A 23,537-nucleotide genomic window follows, 5' to 3' on the forward strand; every position below is an offset into this window, starting at 1 on the left:
AATAATAATCAAACTAACATGATTTTATTGATTTCTATTATATATAAATAATATAATTTAAGTTTTACCATAATTTATAACATTTGATATGGCAACACTGTTTTTTCTGTAATGTTTGCATTGAATAAGCTCCAAAACTACTGAATCAATTAAAAAAAAATACTATTGGGAAGCTAAGCTATCCCGGGAGGCAAAGGCTAGATTTTTTTTTCAATTCCGCGCAGAAGAAGTAGGCAGGTAAGTGCTTAACTAAATTCAGATTAACCACAAGAAGTAATGAATTTTAAAGTCTGTTAGCAAAAATTGAATCGTCATTCCAAAATTAAACTAGTCAAAGTTAGAACTAAAAAAAAACCTATTTATTTTATCTGTGCATAATTCAGCAATCGTATTGCAGTCTATGTTACTTATTTCTATAACTTTATCAGCACTTTGGATAAACTTTATGAATAAATTTCTTAAAACACTAATCATAACATTGCAAATTTTCACTACCAAAATATTTATCATATTGCCATCTTTTTTTTCTTCAAAGTGAATGAGTGGGATGACATTTTTAGGTAGTGGAAACTTACGATCTTTACCAACAATAACATTCCTTAAACCAGACACATTTGAAAACAAACTCTTCAATACATTTAATATATGATCCCATAATTTATAACCTTCAAATTTCTTATCCAGAGCACAAAATTCAGCGGAAAAAGGCCTCCAGATGTTTGTTGTTGGGTTAAATTTGTTCAGTGTTGTCATTTACTCACGATAAGATGTCTAAGTTTTATGGGTCACTACATCTATAGGTTATATATGTATATAATCCATTTGAACTGATAGACAAATCTTTTGTATGTATATTGCAATTTATACTACCTATTATAAATATTAGTACATAAAAACATGAACCATATAACTTTGTGATATATGTAATTTAATCCAATATGTCATACAAATTTGAATTTATTTTAAATAAATTCTATCCATTAAATCCAAATCTATTTTATAACTGCAAAGAAATGTGTTTAATGTAAGCAGCTGTAATGTACAAACATACATAAAATATATATATAGTAACAAGATATTACGGAGCATCCATCTTTGTTACAATTTAGGGATAGTAAGTACGCTCCTCAGTGTACTATCTCTGTATGGATGTTCCTCGCTATTACTATGTATTCTGTACAGCGACTTGTACAATATTCCAAGCCACTAACATATTTGAAATATATAATACATGTGTGTAAATCGAAATAACATCAGTATTTTATTTACCTTTATAAATCCAACGGTTAATCCATTTGTATCATTCACTAAACACTATCTTCCATAATATCACTTATTAAATACACTTCACAATCCACTTTTCACATCACTTGTCGACCTGATTGACACATCTCTTAAAGATTTCACATGTAAACCTCTTCATCAGTACACATCACTGTCCGATACGTCTCGCTAGAAAGTTCCAGAAGGTTCCAGCGTGTGACAGTGACCGCTAAAGGGTCGACCAGACCTTCAGAGAGACAACATCCCTGAAGGTTCCGGAGAATGTGATGCCGGACACAATACCGGTTACCAGCATCGCGCCACCTATCATGCCAGCTGTTGACGCGTTCTCGGGAGCCACCGTACTGAAAAACAAATAAGTTACATATTATAAGATTTAAATATAAATTTACTTCATGCTCAGTTTACATTAAACAGTAGTTGCGCTGAAATCCTTGGACTGGAATAATGTAAACTGGGCATTAATTTGTAGACCTGAAGGTTTTACAGGTTACTCTACTATGGTCTTTTCGGCAATGAAAACCCAAAATAAGGATATTATTCAAACAAATAGAAATAAAAACTTCGTTTTACTATGTACCACGGTAAAATGACCGTAAATAGATCTAAACAGGCATCCTCATCATCAGCTCGCTATACATCCCTACTGAGTGGCTCAAACCTGCCCTAAACTAGGGGTGACTTGGCCATAGTAAGCCAATGCTAGCCAAGTGCGGATTGACTTCACACATATAATTGAAATCGTTTTCCATCATCATAGGAAAGTCGGATAAATATACATAGTACATGGTGGGATTCAAACCCAGGACTTGGTATTTACAAGCCAAGTGGCTAACCCCTGAGCCACTGACACTTTCTAAATAGACAAAGCATCTGCAAATGCGGATGTCTGGCTAGACACTTCGCTATTTCGGCGAATTCAGGTAGCAGCTTGAAATTATACTCCATTCCTTGATACAAGTACCAGGGTATCATAACATCGAAGTAGTTACTTACCCACTGACATACATCATGCCGAGCGAGCTGCCATGTCCGGAGCTCCAGCCGAGCAGTGCTGCCAACAACCAATACAGCCAATCAGCGCGCACCAACACCGGCAGCGTGCGCTCTTCCGGCAAATAGTTACACACCAGGAACACAGGAATGAAAGCGATACGAATTGTCGTAAACACCCACAACCATTTCGGATTTGGCTGGAAATTAAACAACTATTTGTTAATATTACTAAAAAAAAAAAAAAAACTAAATAAGTAGATTACGTTCTACATATGTGCCAAAATTCATAAAGATCTGTTAAACCGTTCTGAAGATACATTCTAAGATCTATCCATCCATCTAAACTTTCGCATCTATATATATAAAAGAAAGTCGTGTTAGTTACACTATTTATAACTCAAGAACGGCTGAATCGATTTGACTGAAAATTGGTGGGCAAGTAGCTTAGAACCAGGAAAAGGACATAGGATAATTTTTACCCCGTTTTCTATTTTTTATTCCGCGCGGACGGAGTCGCGGGCAAAAGCTAGTTTATAATATTAGTAAGACTATTACATAAGTAAGATGACAATATTTGGATGGATGGAAACATGTTTGTTAGAAACTAATGGTTCAACGGATCTAGATGAAATTAGGCACAGATGTACAATATTCTCTTAAATTAACACACAGGCTACTAATTTTAAAGTAAACAAAGTAAAAAATCGATGATGTACGACACTTAGGGAATACAAAATGTCACATTACTCGTCGAGATAGGTTCAGTAATTCTGATCTTCTGTAGTAGTCTAAAGTAAACTTCCATAAAAACAAACATACATACGAAAAACATTACTGTTATAAGTCTGTCAAGCAAAAAATCGTTTTAATTTATAATCTAGCTTTTACCCGCGACTTCGTCCGCGCGGAATAAAAAAAAATGCACACAAGATAAAAAAAGTTCCATGTCCGTCTCCTAGTTCTAAGCTACCTCCCCATCAATTTTCAGCTAAATCAGTTCGACCTATCTTGAGTTATAAATAGTGTAACTAACACGACTTTCTTTTATATATATAGATAGATAGATAGATAATATCAAAATTAGTTAAATCTTTTGTATTTTTACTTACAAATTGCCAAAAACTAGCTGTAAGGTTTCCAATCATTGCCATCAAGTTGAAAGTCAAAAAGCAAGTCAGCCTCGTAAAGTTTTCTCCGAGGAAACCCGGCGTTATTGGTTGTACCTCTGAAAATTAAAAAAAAAATCAAATATAATTCCAACGGACAATGTACTAAGTATAAAAATAACAAAAATTAGAAATTGAATAAAAGTTAAGTTTTAGTTTTAACTAAGTCGATAGCAATGAAGTGTTTCATTTCTTTTGATATATCTGATATTTGAAATGTGTATTTCTCCTATAAAAAATACTCACTAGATTGTACTTCAGGGAACACAGAAAGAGTAACGAAGAAAATAATAAATATATTGTAAAGTTGTATCCAGGCTTGTTTGAATATTGTGCCATATGGCGTGCGTTGCTTGGCCGGGCTCGTGTTCTGATTGGTCGCCGCTAAAGCTGGGTTCACACGCATTGTCCTCTCTTGTAATGTCTCATGGTAGCGGTAGAACCTCTGTAACACCAAAAAGTTTACATTTAAAACCTCTTTGTTACAGCGCCATCTATTGACAGTTTTTATAATTATCAATACAAAAATCAAAGTTGATTGAATGATAAAAATGTATCCAAATCATCGGATTCGGTTAAATAGTTTATTAAACAATTAGTATAGATTTATTAAGTTACATCTACACTAAGGATCTCCCTTAAATGTTTCTGAGTGTAGAAGTATAAATCTAATTAATAAATATTAAAATTTAAAGAATTGTAGCGAAACTTAGGTGCACACAAGTTTATTGAAGAAACTTTGCATGTGTTTTAGTGAAGCATTTTACTTTACCCACTGTATGGAAAATGTGACGTCATCGATGTAACAATTACGTCACTGCGTTGGAAAGTGGGATATGGCAACATTATAAGACTGTCAGTGGCAAATGTACCACGGCGTTAATACGTAGTCAGTTGAATTTTATATATACTTGCAACGTTGAAAAACTTTGATAGCGTGATTCAGAACTCACTTTTTGTGCATGTTTCTAAATTCCCAACTAATTACTATTAATATTTTTATTAGTAAATTGCTAAAAAAAATACAAATCAATAATTCTAAAAAATGTTTCTAAGTGAATAAAAGCCTCTATCGAACTGGAAAAGTTTTATCTCAAGAACGAAGAGGTTTTATTTCAAATTATTTTATATTTGATCTTCTAAACATATAACAAAATATAGCAAAAAAATCTCCAAAACCATAGAAAAAATAATCTATATATATAAAAGAAAGTTGTGTTAGTTACACTATTTATAACTCAAGAACGGCTGAATCGATTTGACTGAAAATTGTTGGGCAGGTAGCTTAGAACCAGGAAACGGACATAGGATAATTTTTACCCCGTGTTCTATTTTTTATTCCGCGCGGACGGAGTCGAGGGTAAAAGCTAGTAATTAAAATAAACATAACTTACATTCAACGGCAGCGCGAAGTATGTATCAAAGCATATAAGCAGAACAAACATTCCTGCTATAAAGTAGTATATAGCGGACGTCCGTCTGCTTGAAGTGAAGGTATCTGACAGCCATTTGAGTAATGTGACCAGCGTGCCGCAGATGTTGGAGCCGAGCACCACCGCACCTGTATACTGCGGGGGAAGACGAGCCGCTACACCGTATACTGAATTCTGGAATACCGCGTTGAATGCTGGAAAGTTTTAATTATACGTTAATAGATGGCGCTAGTAGTCTTCTGAAATGAATACATTTTTGGAAAAGAAAAAGTACACTTATTTCTAGATTCTTGTAGTTATTTATATTAATTATATAAAGAGAAAAGATTGGTTTGTTTGTATTTAATAGGCTTCGAAATTATTGAAATCATTCGAAAAATTCTTTCACTGTTGGGAAGCTACATATTTATTACTAAATTTTGAAAACACCGCACACACGAAGTCGATGACAACTGCTAGTTTTGATAATTTTTAAATGTAAAAATGAAATAATATTTTTTGTAAGTGTCACTCGACATTTTTGAAAATATTTCCTAACTAAATGTAACGATTTCCATTTGCAAAATGATTATTTAGCGTTTATATTCTACACAAAATTTATTTAAATACAATTTCCAAAAGAATAATTGATAACTTTATTTCGAACGATTTATATCTATTTACGTTTTTTACTAATCTCGTTAATAGATGGCGCTAAAACCAATTCTGACTTGACTATTGTGGACTGGTTCTAGTAATAACACTTACCGTTCAGTATAAAAACTGTACATATAGTGATCCAGAAGAATATGACTGTCCACTCGCTACTGTCCACCATGGCCAGCATGACGGTCACCACAAACACCATCACTTCCATTATCAGTGACCATACAATACGTGTGGTCAAGTTACCACTGAAAAATTAAAGGAAATAAATTATTTGGACACTGTATTATATTGGAAAAGATGTGTTTTATGTATATCTCGTCGCTTGCTTTTCACAGTTGGTTACTGAGACCAAAATCTCATTACAAAATAAATCCTTGTCATTATCTTTGACAAAAACAGAGATAACAATATGTTTTAAACGTTTGATTTGGTCTCAGAGACCCATGATAAGTAACTTAGTACGACTATACCGTGTCTACTATTACTAGTTTAACACACTCAATGCCATTAACTTGTCGTTTTCACTTCAATACGTGTAAATCATGACCATGTGAATGAGCGCCATTAATCTAGGTTAGGTCTAAGGGTACCATGAATATGGTCTTATTCGATGTAGTTTCATATTTATTTTCCATTTTTTTAATTCTCTAGCGAGCAGCAGCCCCCACCTCCTACCTACCTCTGGCGACGCCATGATCATGACTCACGATATAGATAATAAACCGTCATATCCTATGCAATGAGAAGAGTTACATCTTACCAATCTTACTAATATTATAAATGCGAATATTTAGACGGATAGATGTTTGTTTGAATCTACAGATCTTGATGAAATTTGGCACAGATGTAGAACATAGTCTGAAAGAATACATTCGTTACTTTTTAAGTATTTTTTTAATTCCGTGCGAACGGAGTTGATGGCGACAGCTAGTCTCTTCATAAATTTCTTGTGAGATATAACTCTTTTCATTTTAGTTACGTGAAAATTACTCACCCGATCTTAACGAAGACATTGAACCAACTGAAGAGTAAGTTAGGCATTTGTGAAGCCCATCCAACGTACGTCAGATATCTCTGGGAGAGGTTAGGTGCGTTCGCCAGCTTGTATTTATCAAAGTAATCAGTAGCGGTAATAAACATATTCCAAGCTGTTAATGTTCCCAATCCGTGTAAAATGAGAGTCAAGTATATCAAATACCATCTATCCTTCGGCGGAGCCAAGTCCATAGCAATACCTGAAAATAAATACGTGATGCAAAAACTTTGTACTCCTTTTAAAGGAAATTTCGCGATCGAATGAACGCGAAATTTAACACATCTTACTAATATAGGGTTTTTCAACAAGAACTTTGTTTTTCAATTGGGGCCACACCAACAACATGACAGTTTTGACATTTAGTTTTTTGACCCATTCGTATTAGATGCTTTGGCAATTGCTACAATGAATTCAATTTCGCTCGAAAATCGCATTAAAACAATTAAAATTCACTATGAAAATGGTGCAATTTATTGTGAACCAAATTTCCCGATCGCTATTCACGAAACTCAGCTGTTAAATGGCCAGCCAGATCGTGTGATTTAACACCACTGAATTATTTTTTGTGGGGCTATGTTCAGGACAGAGTCTATACGGAGCCAATCGAATCGATCGCGGCCTTAAAACTCAAAATCCGTGACGTTATTAACGAAATAGACCCGCCATTTTGCCAAAAAGTGATTAAAAACTTTGACGAAAGAATATCTGTCAGCGTGGTCGTGGTGGACATTTGCCAGATATTATTTTTCATTCATAATTGCCAAACTTTTCTCTTCGTAATACAATAAAAATTTGAATCATCTTCATCTAAACTCTTTTCTAACACAAATTAAAAAATTAAATTAAAACAAATTTCTTGTTGGAAAACCCTATATTATAAATGCGAATGTTTAGATGGATGGATGTTGAAGAACACATATAGAAATGCATATAGGTATTATTAATTAAAAAAATTCTTTGATTAGGAATTATGGTTGAATTTTGACAAATGAGCAACCATTTTTATTCTATAGATATGAGAAAAAGTATTACAGGGTGTTTTTTATACAAAACAACGATTGTAATTATTTTGTCTGTTTCGGAATGTCTGAGTTCGAGTACGTAGAATTAATTAGATAAAGTACCTAACCTGGAATATGGGGAAATAAATTACATATATCGATAAGACAGAATTACGACACAGTTTCCTCGATTTATCGATATTCTATATTTGAACATACACATCTCTTAAAAACTTTATTTACAAAAAAAAAATGAAATAAAAATAACCTTTTTTAACCGTCATTTTTCACAAAATGTTCACTCACACAATTTCCTTTACAAACTAAATAGTAAGTGACCGCACCCTATTGTTATATAGCTACATCCAAAATTAATTAAACCCCGTGACGACGTAACGATAACTGGTATTGTTAAAATAAACTGTTAAATTGTAACACGAGAATCGATAAACCATTGTTGTGTTAATAAGCAAATAAAAGATTAAAAAATTTAATGATCGTTCTACGTCTATATCGTAATTATTTTAGACTAGCTGTCGTCCGCAACTCCGTCTGCCCGGAATTAAAAAAAAAACGTAATAAGTAGCCTATGTGTTCTTCCAAACTATGTTCTACATTTGTGCCAAATTTCATCAAGATCCGTTGAGCAGTTCCGGTACCTTCAAGCAAACATCCATCCATCTAAACATTCGCATTTATAATATTAGTAAGATTATGTTAAAAAAACTGTAAATTTTACTATATAAATGCTAATGTTTGGATGGATGGATGGATGGACGTTTGTTATATCTCCAGAACGGATCAACGAATTTCGATGAAATTTGGCATAGATACAGAACACATCTGGATGAATACATGGGCTACTAATTGTAACTTTTTCAAAATTAATTTCGCGCCGATGGATTCGCGGGCGACCGCTAATACGTTAAATCCTAATAAGACTGATATATAACATTTTACACTTTTTTTTTTATTTTACTCTTTAACTCATATTTTTCTTCTGGAAGTACAAAAGACTTTAAAAATGCTGTAAGAACGAGAGTCTTACAAAAGTGAGTTTCCATTAAAAATATCCAAACAATCGATACCAAACACTATAGTTAGCGCCGAAATGGAGAAATTCAAATAGGCACAAAATACCACGGGTTATAGCCTGTCCAGTGGAGTGTAGTGGTTAGTAATTATAACAACACCCCACTTTAGTACAATGAAACCTCTCTACGTAAGTGTTAATTAATCTTCGTAGAGTTGGTGGCATAAGAATTACCTTTTAAGTTGAGTGTATCATTGGGGAGGTTGGATCCCTCCCACGCGGGTGTCAATCTCACCGGCTCGTTGCGTAGGAACGGGAGCTTTTCACTCTCTCCCGACTCCCAGCCTGGAACAAAGCCAAACAAATTGTTATTAAAAGCTTCTAAAATGGCTTTTTAAAAAGTCCTCAGACTCTCAAATACTTTAACAAGCTGTGTAAAAGCTTTAAACAAAGTTAGAAATATAAGCTTTTATTCAACCACCGATGAGCATATGGCATATTGAAAGGAATTTTGTTCCCTACGTCTTCAGCAATGACTAGCCAAGATACTGAACGATTTACTGCTAAGTTCTAAGTCTAAATTTGCTGAGATCTTTATGACGAACCTTGGGAAGGTATACGTTCTGTTATAGTCAGTCTTTTCGCATTAATTTATCTATGTAATTAAAAAGAGTGTATTTATGTAATCGAAAAAAAAAAACAATCTTTAGAAATTTTATCTGTCTGGCTGTCCGCGTTAGTCCGGGTAATCTCCGGAACGACATCACCGATTTTGACGGAAAGGTAGCCAATTCACGCGGAGACATTTAGCTTACTTTGGATACCTACGCTCATAATCTATCTCGACCTTACGAAATAATGCTTATTTATTACTTTACATAGTATTTTTAAAACATACTTCAAACTATTTATTATTTATTTTGACATAGATCATGTTACTTTTTTATTTTGACGTTTATTTAATACGTACAAGGCATTAACCTCTTTGGAGTACATGTAATAACTGTGGAACAATCGGTTAGTTATCGGTAGCTTTGCAAGTTTAATTTATACGATTCCAAATGGTACAGTCGCGAAAAAAATCCTTATTACTATGCCTTATTAGTTTATAAGGCTTTCTTCGAGAAACATAATTGGTAAATCTTTGTGTGCAGATTGATGAATCCAATTACGAGATATTTAATGAAGCCAAGGAAATACACTCATTATACTTCTATTAAAGCTACACGATCTCAGAAGCCTCATTTTGTAAGAAATCTTTTTTTATGCGTCATTAACAATTAACTAGCTGTCGTCCGCGACTCCGTCCGCGCGGAATTAAAAAAAAAATGAGTACCCTATGTGTTCTTCCAGACTATTACCTACATCTATCCCAAATTTCAGGAAGATCCGTTGAGCCATTCTGGATATACATTCAATCAAATATCCATCCATCTAAACTTTCACATTTATAATATTAGTAAGATTTCGCATTTACATTTTTTTACAACAAAAAGGGGATAGTAAAAGCAGTTCTTATAATCCTAGAACATCTCAAGAACGGAAGCAGTGTGGTCTTTAAGGTAAACAAACTCTTAAAGGATTCAACACGACCAGAATTTAACAGACTCAGCAGAAAGACTTAGACAGAACTTAACAATTGCTTACGTCATCGTCCACGCGGAATTAAAAAAAAATCCAGTGATAAATGTATTTAACCCAAGAATAGTTTAGCTGAAAAGTGAAAGACGGTTTAGTAATTTCGGAGCCTATTCAATGCAAATAAACTAACAAACAACCAAATCTTTCCTCTTTATTGTTTTAATATAGATGACTTAAAGCTTGAAAAAGAAAACCTTCAAATAATGCAGTCTAACAATGTTTTTTTTTTTTTTGCAACATCATCTGCATCGACATCTGCAACACCAGAGAAACTGCAGATGCGATGCCGGCCTTTTAGGAAATGGTATGTTCGCTTCTTGAAGGACCCTAAGTTTAATGCTTCTTACTGATCAATTTATAGCATAGCGATGAAATGAGCTAATATCCCAATATATTGTTTTGATAACTTTTAAAATTGGAACGATAACAAGAGATAATGCAGACGGCAGTTACATCCAGGGATTTCTCCGTCATCCTGCAAAAGACATTGGGGAAGGTCTAAATCCAGTACCTAATGGTCTGATACTGTCTCATTATGATAATAATAATAATGATGTTTACTAGTAAAACTAGATAAATTAATACATACAAAAAGCTATTTCTATGTAACACATTCTGTTCACACATGACTTCTGTTAATGTAACTTGCGTTTGCGAACATGATTTTTGTTATTTCTTTTTGTATGACGATTCATATGTAATCATGTTCAGTTCGGTAACCAAATTTCCATAATTATTCAATGTGTTTGCGAACAATAAATATGATCATATTAACGAACGATAATTCGGATATTCGATATAATTTTTATATATTTAATTACACACCTACTGAGTCTGTTTAAATGTAAGTTGATAACGATTACAAGACAATACTTCGTTAAAGACATATTGACACCCGACTGCTTCTGTTCTTTGTAAACTGTAACATGAGTGTAACAAGTTTGAATAGACAAATAAGGATATCTGAGCCAGTGAGAGGCGCTGCTGTCGCGGTTAGTTCTGTCAAAAAATATATAAAACCTTCATGGGCATAGAGAATAGCAGTTACAGTATAAAAAGGAGCTTGTGACACTTTTTTGTCATTTACAGATAGGCGCTACTAAGCAGTCATAATTTAGTTTGACTTATGCTCACCGAGTCGGATATCCTTGTCGGGCTATAGTAACGTTACGAATAATCATATTAGACACTAAAAAAAAACTTAATTAAAAAACGGAATTAAAAAAAAAACTTAATAAGTAGCCAATATGTTCTACCAGACTATGTTCTACATCTGTGCCAAATTTAATCTAGAACCTTTGAGGCGTTCTGGAGATACCTTCATCCATCCATCCATTGATCCATCTAAAAGTTCATATTAGTTTTGAAACATAATTATATTTTTTTTTTATAATCTTTAATTAACGAACGACGAAAATAAATTTAAAACTTAGAGGTATTAAGTTATTCCTCGAAGCAAAGAAGTAACTTAAAATTAAATATAGATCATATTTATTTTTATTCACAGATTAAAAAATGTTTTTTGTTGTTTCATTTAACTATAATTTTCCATAGCGTAATCCAACGTACAAAATCATATTGCTATCTCAGATCAATCAAGAAGAACGAAAGAAATGCCCATATATTTTCTACAAGATTTTCGGCACGTGTAAACGCACAAGTATCTACAAGGTCGCACGCATCGTTCCCTTCGCCCTTTTACCGTTAAACCTGATATAAAGAGACGGATGTTGTGGGAGTTTTACACGTACTAAATATGTAACACGATAATATTAGAAAAAAGATTAATTTTAATATTAAGTTACTAAGGTTAAAGCTTTTTTAAACAACCAATCTTACTAATATTATAAATGCGAATGTTTAGATGGATGGATGTTTGAAGGTATCTCCGGAACGGCTCAACTGACCTTGGTGAAATTTTAGCACGTTTGTAGAACATAGTCTGAAAGAACACAGGTTACTTATAGATTTTTTTAATGCCTCACGGACAAAGTTGCGGGCGACAGCTAGACTGCTTATATTAGTAAAGATGTAGATATAATACAAACTCATATATAAAACAAACTCCATCGCTAACCTAATCAATACCTAAACTTTCTTATGAATGAATTAACCAACTTTCAATACCAACTTAAAAACTTCTACACGATCGTTTAGGGCTGCGCCAATACTAAACTTATTAATAATATAAATGCGAATGTTTGGATGAATGTTTGTTTGAAGGTATATCCAGAACGGCCCAAAAGATCTCGTTGAAATTTGGTATAGATGTAGAGCATCCGTCCGTGCGGACGGAGTCGCGGGCGAAAGCTAGTCGTAAATATACGAACGAATTCATTCACAAAGTGTAATTTATATTTCGACACTTTGTAAACATGGCGCTTCATTGGCAGTGGCAGTTGTATTTTCATTAGTGGCCGTCAGAGAAGACAGATAAAATATCACCTTTAAAAAGTATCGAAATATGACATGTCACTTAGTGAATTCGTCACATATGCAGTTGAATCTTTACTATCTGTCTATGCAAATTACAAATGGGCAGAATTCACGATCGATTGGTAACATAGTAACCCAGTAACCTTATAGCGTAGACGTTCGTGGGAGCACAAAGCATTCTTCACAGTTTTGTTAGTTTCACACAAGAGTAAACCAGTTAGGTAGTGCAGTAGACATTACAGTACTACCACAGTTTAAACATGCACTTAATGTCAAAATAGCCCTATACTCCAAAACTTACTAACATTCTATTGTTATTTTTTTAGTAAAACAAACGACATCTACAGACTCTTGGTCCGTACTCTTTTATTCCGCATATTCCTTACGCTAAAATACAATAGTGAGTTCCTTTTTTTTCACACATAATACATTTTTTTAAACATCTTACTTTGAACAAAAGTAACAGTACATAAACGATACCGCTAATCGATAAATAAAGAAGTGACAACTTGTGAAGTGCTTGTCACGTACATTTTGACATATTTTAATGTTTCTACTAGCAAAATCGCTTTATCGAATATTACTTTGTTTAAAATTATGAGGACTGTTCGGCCTCTACGTGTTAACCAAAAGCATACTGCAATCTCATACTGCAATAGATCACTGTTCCACCCTCGTGTGAAACTAGCATTAATATTCAGCTATGCCTACAGTTTTCAGCTCAAATATGTCATTGTTCACAGTAAAGAGATGTCTCACAACAAACGCTTTTGCTACTCGTACACAGTCTAAAGTATGTTTATGCAGTAATTATTTTTATAATAATGACATCCGACTGTTTTGTCAGTGAACATAAAACTGCTCTGTATATTATACAAGCTTTTAGCCGCGACTCCGTCCGCACGGAATAAAAAAATGCCCACAAGATAAAAAAGTTCCTATGTCCGTCTCCTAGTTCTATGCTACCTCCCCATTAATTTTCAGCTAAATCAGTTCGACCGATCTTGAGTTATAAATAGTGTAACTAACACGACTTTCTTTTACATATATAGATTAATTAGTGATACTTAACTATATTTATCGTCAAGAACAAATAGTACATTTAATTCCCATTTATATATTACTAGCTTTTTGACTTCGTTCGTGCGGAATTAAAAAAAAAATCTAGTAATAAACATAGCCTATGTTACTCAGTGATAATGTAGCTTTCTAATGACAAATGAATTTTTGAAATGGGTGCAGTAGTTTTTGAGTTTATTAGATACATCATACTAATTATAAATGCGAAAGTTTAGATGTATGGATGTTTGTTTGAATTTATCTCCGAAACGGCTCAACGGATCTATATGGCACAGATGTAGAACATAGTCTGGAAGAACACATAGGTTACTTATAAAGTTATTTTTTTTATTACGCGTGGCAGAGTCGCGGGCGACAGCTAGTACACAAAAAAAAACCGTTTTTCGTTATAATATTAATGGAAATGCAGATTTAAAATAGAAATATGAAATAAAAACATTTATATATAGAACATAGAAACAGTATTTAAGTTAAATCGTTATTTAACTTAGTGATTACTTAACGAGCTCGTTCTTGACATTGCATTAGTCACGTTCTATTTGTGTCTATGTTGTCTTAACTTAAACAAAAAGTTTCTTTGGAAGGTAAAGTCTTAAGTGACTGGAAATCAAGTCTTTTCAAGTAGATCTAGTCAAGTATATTTTTTTTACATCCAGGCGGAATAGCTAGTATGTAATAAGAAAGTTGGAGCAATAAATAAAAAATTATTCAGGAAATCTAGTATTAAATTAAGAGGTACCTGGATTCATAATTAAAAAAAAACAATGCAAGCGCGTAAGAATCGAAAAAAAAAACGAAATTTAGAGCAAGTAAAAACAATGGGAATATCAAATAATTTACAAAGCATTTACCGAACATGTCATTTGAAATGGAATAAAAAACAGACCAGGCCTAAAAGATAACAAAGATATGATATATGTAGCAATTTATTCAACGTTCCATAGACAAAGGATATATTGTACAATAAGCCGTTGGGGACAAGATTTATTTATCATGGTGACCTTTCGATGAAAAAAAAAGGTACAGACATAAAAGTTAACACTGACAAAAAATCGTAGTGGCATGAAACGTGTTAATAATAAGCATGTATACGTAGATATGTATTCTTACGGTGAAGGAAAACATTGTGATGCTGCACATATCTGAGAAGAAATTAAAAGATATGTATGAAGTCAACACGCACTTGGCCAGTGGTTGACTATGGCCTAGTTACCCCTAACTTGGGGTAGGCTCCGAGCCCCTCGGTGGGGACGTATAGTGAGCTGATGATGATGATGATGATGATGATACGTAGATATACGAACGTAAAAGGAGAGATAGAACTATTCGAGGAAAAGAGTTACATCTCATAAAGGATCTCATAAGAGATGTATCATGTATTCGTCGGATAATAAGAGATATGTGCCAAAATTAAGTTAAATAGAAATACGTTATATCTGTACAGACCTCTTGCTTATTTTTATATAGCAACATTTATGAATCATATTTTGTGCGCGACAGTACCGCAATCTTATTTATGAAATCAATACGGTCGTAAAATATTTATAGGCTAGAGTAGTTTAGAATATCAGTATTGTAAGAACAATAGAGTAAAAAAATTGAATACATAATTAAACTCAATACATAGATTAATATTTTTTTTTATATTGAAACACTAAAGAACGTAATGCTGTAGTGACCTAAAGAAGTATATTACTTTGAGCATTGTGTTGAGTGAAGAATTATGTATCCCATCTCTTTGGCAAACAAGGAGTTTGCATTCTCCCAAAGAGGTGGCATACTGGCCATCAAGATCTTTGCCTTTTGTAATTGAAAAAGATGGGTATAAAATAGTAGGAGAATATCGCGCGGGAAGTGAACATCGGAATGTATTAATTATTAGAGTTTTATGGAGTTTTTTTAATACATTTTAGGATTTAACAACGTATAAAAAGCATTTTTTTGGCTGCCGTGCTGATGTTTTCAATTTATACACATTGCACCAAAAGCGAAAAGGAACCTAAGCGAACCAAATTATATGAACATAACTTATAATGGATTCGTTCCAGAGAACCATTTCACAACTATGTTTACAGAGCGGAATCCATAAGATCTTGTCTGCATTAATTTTTTTTATTGTCGCACGCGTTCGTTTCGGTTACGACTCCTTGGACTTAATATAGCTAAATATTTCCAGCTGGCAACCCCATGCATATTTTAATCTGCGTATAAAGTATTATAACAAACGGCGTTCGCAGCGACACCGCGACATTTTATTGTCGAGTCAGAATAATGGAGTAAGGATTGATTGTTTGTTTACAAAGACATTCCCTGAGCGCTATTTAATTCATATTATTTCATTTAATTCAGGTCGGTTAAGAACAATACGACTAAATAAGTATACCAAGTCTTGCTGTAATTTGACACTGCAGATTTACTGAACGGCTGCGCAGCTGACCTTGAGTGGTACCTTTAACCTCTAAGCAAACTCTTAGAGTACCATTTTCTAACTAAGAAGAATATCCAATCTAAGGACTGAGTGAGTGATTAATTAATGATTTTCAGTGAAGCGTTTAGAAAACCCAATGTTTTTATTAGAGTTAGAGAGTAGGTTGTACCCCCACACTCCAACATTAATTATTAAAAATGCGTTAAAGTCTTTGAATACCTTTATTGTTTATCAATGTTTGTATTTTTAAACAAGTCTATGCCTTTCATTTGCATTGTTTATTGTTTTACTTTGGTTATCGAACAATATTGTTATAAAAATTTGTTTCTGAATAGACACGAATATCTGTCATGCCTATTATTGTAAGAGTTAGGAAAAAGACAAATTACAAAGACCATGACATCATTTGGTTATGATGTCATTATTAAAAAAAAAGATTTGTTTTATAATATTTATAAACATAAAAGGTAATTATCAATTTCTATAATGTCACTGCCAATACGATAGCTTTATATTCGAATATTTTACGTAGTATTGTTTTTGTGATGTGCCAGACTTTTTTTAAAATTAAAAAAGAATAAAACTCTAAGAGGCACGTTTATTAAACAAAGAAACCTTCAGATGGCTCATGCAGGTGACGGTTATCTGCATCTGCATAGAATATAAATTTGAATTTAAAATAAAAACGTGCATTCCAATGCATTCTTATACAGGTTGCCCAACATAGTACTGGATAAATGCAAGCTATTTATATATTTTTAAATATAACCGTTTATAAAAGGGTTGCGTACATTTTACTTTATATACTGAAATAACTTTAAGAGAAATAATGGTTCAAGGAGAAATGCTTTCATATATCGCACTACTAGATTAAAACTCCTTGGATTCCAAAAAAAATCAAAATTGGAGTTACAGGAGGAGTCGAATATAGACAATATAACTCTCATGTAACAATACTGTCAACTGTTTACAAAAAAATCAGGATTTTAATAATTAATAAAGAAATAAGTTAATCCAGCACGCTGCACAAAAATATAACCTATGATTTTTCTTTTTTTTTTGATATCTTTCATAAACATTTAGAAATCAGTTTTTTTTTTTCTGAAAAAAAAACTGTTTTTTTTTTTAGTTACCACAATCTAGGTGTGCGATATGTCTTCTTATGCAATTAACTGAAGTACTTACAGAAATCATTAAAAGAAATTTTAATAGACCGGATTATAGTGACAAACTTAACACATGCCATGCCGCTGCAATTTTTCGTACAAAAGTGAACTCGAGGCGAGTTTGCGGCATTTGATGTGTTAACCATATATCAGCATAAAGGAAATGAATTTCTCATCTGGTGCGTATTAAACTTTTTCATAAAACCCCTCTCTACTAAAAATAAAACCGGTCTTAATACATTTGTCATTCGAACAAAGCGAAAGGAATTAACTGACCAGCTGGTTACCTTTTATTACCACCTGTCGGAACTTACTCAAGTATGATATATTACTTGTAAGGGGGGACATAAAGAATCCCTTAAAATTCAAGATAGAACAAGTCTATAAAACTCAAAAACAAAAGAGCTCAGTAAGTCCTAGACAACTTATACAAAAGAGAGTAAGCAAAAGGGAGTTAACATGTTTTATGTCAATGTTTCGTGTTAATGGAAACTCAGAACAAACATCAGCCCGCATCGTTTTATGACTTCAAGTGCTTTTACTGTATTCAATTCGTCATTTGCATCTAAATTTAACCTTCCATTGATTACATTGATTGATTGGGAAGATGATGAAATTTATTTTGCAAGATTTTATGACAAATATCGGGTCAGATGAAAATAAATAAATATATCAATACTAGCTTTTACCCGCGACTCCGTCCGCGCGGAATAAAAAATAGAAAACGGGGTAAAAATTATCCTATGTCCGTTTCCTGGTTCTAAGCTACCTGCCCACCAATTTTCAGTCAAATCGATTCAGCCGTTCTTGAGTTATAAATAGTGTAACTAACACGACTTTCTTTTATATATAACTAGCTTTTACCCGCGACCCGCGAATAAAAAAAAATAATAGAAAACGGGGTAAAAATTATCCTATGTCCGTTTCCTGGTTCTAAGCTACCTGCCCACCAATTTTCAGTCAAATCGATTCAGCCGTTCTTGAGTTATAAATGGTGTAACTAACACGACTTTCTTTTATATAAATAGATATATAGATTGCAGATTATTTTCCATTCAATAGTCCTATTATAAAATCTCCATCTAATTTAATTTACTTATCTAGGTTTTTAGTTAACAAAAATTTGAATTAACAGAAATATAGTCGTCTCTTTCACGGCCTATTGTTTCCACATACTGCACTATAATATGCAATATTTATAACATTATGTAACTTCATTATGGTTTAATATCGAACCTTTCAAACATGACCCATTAAATAAATAGTTGACCTAAAATAATTCAATTTAACTATAGAGTCGGATGCGATCCGGAATCAGGACAATGCTTATGTGGCAATTTTATAAAAAAGTTAAAGTTATCTTCTATCATCTGTATAGGAAAATAATCACAAATATTTATACTAGACCTCATAAGAACGAAATTTGTACTAAAATTAATGCAGCGCTCCCACCGTGTGTATAGTACAAGGGCTAATTCAACAAAATAATTAACGCCAGTAACCCAGAGGAATAGGTACAGACCACAGACCTCCATTTGGCGCCAGCTCACCTCTCGCTTCTTCTATATTCATACATCTATGCATACATGTACGTCGTTTTCGGGTGCTCTTGATACCGCCCTTCTTGAGTATTATATCAATCTGAACGATAAAAGTCCGTCTGGGACGGGCCCGACCCACACTGCCGTTCACTTTTGCGCAATAAATTTCCATCGTTAATCTCCTTTCCTTCATTCTTTCAACGTGTACAAACCATCTCATATAAATCTAATCTATACAATCTAATACAATTTTTCACATATTGTGTCGATGACGTTACGAAAACGTATATCGCTAATATTCATAATAGACCCCTTCTGTTTATTATGTGATAATTAGAATTAACTTCGCTTAAGAAGCTATAAACAGCGCGTTGAATCAACGCCGTTGATAGATTTCGTTGTATCTAAATATAACTGGGTCATCGGTTACACGGACAATTGTCTAAAATAAAATAACGGATGGGCAACGTGATTATGACGTTATAAAAGAGAGAAGTAGTTCTTTATAAACAAACTAGCTGCCGCCCGTGGCTATGTCTGCGCGAAAAAAAAAACTTAATAAGTATCCTATGTGTTCTTCCAGACTATTTTCTACGTTTGTGACAAATTTCATCAAGATCCGTTGAGCCGTTCCGGACATAGCTACTAACAAACAACTATCCATCCATCCGTCTAAACATTCGCATTTATAATATTAGTAAGAATTAAGATATGTAATCCAAGGGAACTGAAGAAATATAAAATTAATACGTGTTTAAATTCGGCATTAATATGTAATTGCTCAACTGCAACCGTTCATAAAACGTAATTATATTTATAAACCAAATCAGACAAAATAATTACAAAACGTCACCATAAAAGCTATCCCTTCTTGATCTAAATTCATTAATTAATTCTCCTCTCTCGACGTTTAAAAGGATCCCCGGCAACGCATCGCGCCGCCCCCGGGACCCTAATGGGGCACTCCAATAGCTAGTACCTTCATTACGACCCGACATACTTTGCCCACCGTACGTACTTCGGTAATTAACGTTTTGCTCTAACTTTGTTTTATTATTTTGTTATGTATAAATTAAATACAATTTATTCCTTGAATATAAGTGCAATTAGGTTGCATGAAATTGTTTTTTTTTGTGTAATAATGCTAATATTTTACATTAAAAAAATTGTTTTCTAACTTTATCTAGTTTGTTTTTTTAGTGGCGCAAAATATAACAAATAGTTTGTTACGATATCAGTGGGCCTAGCACGAAAATTTATGACAATTATCTTGGTAGCAATATCGTCAATAATATCAAAATAAGTCAGATTTTTGTTTACGGCCGCTGTTCAATTTTTTATAGAAGTTATATTAGGCCTGGCACAAATATTTGTGACAATTACCATCGTACCATAATCGACATTATTTGTTTTGACGATGACGTTACGAAGGCGTTCATCACAAATATTCGTGCTAGACCCACAGAGCAGAGATTATGATATCATACATCTTTCAAATTACGTTTGATTAAAAAAAATATGTTGTAAATACTGCCATGCTTCATCACAAGTGAACTTTCACCAAAACTGTTACAAGCAGTGGCTTATTGTCAATAGACGCCGACGTCAATTCTTAATTCAACACGGTTAGGTAATAGAAAGTTTCTTTCAACCTCGTAAATTACGTCTAGTTAGTAGTGACGTGTAGAAATTTTGAACTCTGATTGAGGCAATAAAATGCTCGTACATGTAAGAAAAAAGGGTAGGGAGATGTAGGGCCAGCGTAAGAGGAAGGCGCGGTTGGGCAAACGCCCAGGGCACTAGACAGAGAGGGGCGCCACAAGTCTGTGAATTACACATAACCCTATTAAACCCCCCCCCCCCCCGCCCCGCACCCTTCAAAAGCGTATAAACCCTATGCTATGACTATTTTCGATCCGTGTGAACAAAGTCGCGGGCTATCACCTAGTGAGGTATAAATAAAACTTATTCGGTGATACCAGAGTCTGGCTTGTACATAGATAAGCAAATCAGAAAGCGTCAAGGTTATGAAATCGATGAGGCCACTATGTCCCCGGCTTATGAAATCCGATAACGTGATGTTTTTACACTTCGCTAACGTTTGTATATTTTATAGTTCAGCAATAATATTGTCAAGTTGATTACTATTGGCATTGATGACTATAGAAAATGCTCATATTTGTATTTTAACTCCTATCTATCGAAGTAGTTCGTAGCCGCAATAAAGTTTGCCTGTTAACACTTTTAAAGTATCCGACATTGTCCATGTACACCTTAAGTGGCAATGGGCCGGCCACATTGTCCCCAGAACGGATGGCCGATGGGCCCGCAAAGACTAATGACCTGGTCAAGGTTGCGGGAGTATTCTGGATGCGGGTAGCACAGCACCGATCATCGTTTCGATCTTTGGGGGAGACCTTTGCCCAACAGTAGGCGTCATAAGACTGAGAAGAATACTTTTTTCAAATTAAAAAATTAGACAACACTTACGTCCAGATCGTCCTTGCGGCATGACGACGCCGCTCCTCTGGTCGGGTCGCAGGAGGCTCTCGGCCTCCGCGCCGCCTTGATGCGTCATCTCCATTGCTACTCACTGGCACACCGATGACATACCACTGATAGTGTAAACCACGTCGAATATCTGTGGATAAAAAGAGAATCGTTAATTTGACAGCAGAAGGATAAAATTACTAGGTTGTTTATATTGTCATCCTTGTTGAAAAAAGGGAGAAAACGATTTTCGAAGAAGTGAGAATTTAGTTTAAATTTGTCTTAATGGTACCAGGACACCAGAAGACTGTGAAAGATAAATGTATGTAAACATACAAAGACGTATATGAAACCTAATAAGCAGCATGTAAGAATGTAAGATCCTGATGTAATTTGCTCGTGACCTCTAAAAGTGCAAATTTATCTTAACATTACAACAAATTTCTAGGTATCTTATCGTGCATAGTAACGCTTTTTAAACAGGTCATAAAATTATCGTTATTATATCACTATTTATCTGTACGTTTTATGCATATTATTACTTAGTTTAATTAAAATTATCCTACAGAATAAAATATATTTTCCTAACTCATTAACAATGTTCCAGTGACACAAAAACATATTGTCCCTTTCATTTCCGTCCTAAAACCATAGATAATGCATAATATAAGTGCTTATGTAGAACGAAGATTTAATGACACAGGCTCTATAGAAAACAGTAAACCTAACCTTTGTTTATCCTTTGGATTCTTAATTTCATTATTATTAAAAAAAAGTTTTCCCCTAACAACTACATTCGATATTTAAACAAGGCGGCAAAGCGTTCAATGTAATCAAAATATAGACATAATTTAATAACATTGCATTCAGCCAGTACTAGATGCAATTGAATCATCAATTGACAGTTGACCTAACGCAGCTCGGATTGCGAGAATATACGTTATAATTTAATTTATTATCTGTCGCGTGAGAGTTGCCATTTACGATAATCAAAGATTGCTCTGAGCATGGTCGTTAATTGCTCAACAATTCGTTAAATGAAAAAAACGCGGGAAACCTTCGAATTTGGCGGGCGCGGTTTTCGATTGAAATTTTTGTAAAATTGTAATTTTGGGGTAATAAGTGATCAGAATAGTTAAAACTTGTCTTTATTTGTAATTTTTATCCTTATTTACATTTTTCTTTTACTTTCTCCGAGTCGGGGTAAGTATTTTATATTTCTATGAACGAGCCACCGGACCCTGGGGGTACGGCGCCCCCAGCGGGGGCATATGTTACGATCTCAAATGAATCCGGAATGGATTCTGACTGTTCCCTTATCTCAAAAAGAAAACTGAAGCGCAGCCATCTATACAAAATATGTAAAAGTTGCAACAAAAAAAAACGTAAAAGTAACTCGGAACCAGGAAGAAATACCGATTGTCACTGTAGCGAACAATTTTCTGAAATCCCAATGGATATACCAGCTCCTTGTCAAATCCCTAATGTTCCTTCTTTAACTGAAGATCACTCTTTACCCGGACCTTCTAATATTTCTTCTAAAGACCCCACACAAATTGGTAGGGCTACTTATGATGCTAATGACCACGGCCCGTATATAGTTCACGTTCAGAAAATTCAATCCGCAGATGACGACGGTGTAACTTTACATCCAGTTGTATTTGGTAGATATTTAAAAAAGAATCTTGTACAAAATATAGTAAATGGAAGCTTAAAGCGTATTGGGAGAAATAAAATGACAATTTCTTTTAACCATTATACAGATGCTAACAACTTTCTCTCTTCGAACAGCTTAGCTATGAACAAAATGAAGGCGTTTATCCCAACATTTAATGTTACTAGGATGGGTTTAGTTCGGGGAGTCCCAACTGAGTGGTCTCCTGAAGATATTATAGAAAACACCAATGTACCCATTGGGTGCGGGCAAATTCTAAAAGTCAGAAGACTAAACTATAAAGTCACAATAAATAACACACCCACATGGAAACCATCGCAAACAGTTGTGTTTACATTTGATGGTCAAGTTTTACCTAAACGTGTATTCATGTGTTACAATTCTATGCCTGTTAAATTATATATATACCCGACTATCCAATGCTTTAACTGTTGCCGCTTTGGGCACACCAAGGTCCAATGCAGGTCAAAGCCCAGATGTTAC

General features: G+C 34.0%; 1 protein-coding gene across 1 annotated transcript; it reads right to left on the bottom strand.

Annotated features, from left to right (window-relative positions):
• Positions 1-1,142: 1,142 nt before the first annotated feature.
• On the bottom strand, positions 1,143-21,555 carry LOC106715795 (equilibrative nucleoside transporter 1). Its single transcript, XM_045683975.1, has 9 exons — positions 21,380-21,555; positions 8,832-8,942; positions 6,522-6,762; positions 5,627-5,772; positions 4,841-5,073; positions 3,693-3,891; positions 3,390-3,505; positions 2,281-2,477; positions 1,143-1,628 (listed from the first exon to the last, which is right to left on the bottom strand). The coding sequence occupies exons 1-9, from the start codon at positions 21,471-21,473 to the stop codon at positions 1,493-1,495; spliced, it is 1,473 nt and encodes a 490-aa protein (XP_045539931.1). The 5' UTR covers positions 21,474-21,555; the 3' UTR covers positions 1,143-1,492.
• Positions 21,556-23,537: the final 1,982 nt, after the last annotated feature.

This window comes from Papilio machaon, chromosome 24, assembly GCF_912999745.1.
Source record: "Papilio machaon chromosome 24, ilPapMach1.1, whole genome shotgun sequence".
In the NCBI taxonomy this organism is placed as follows: Eukaryota; Metazoa; Arthropoda; class Insecta; order Lepidoptera; family Papilionidae; genus Papilio; species Papilio machaon.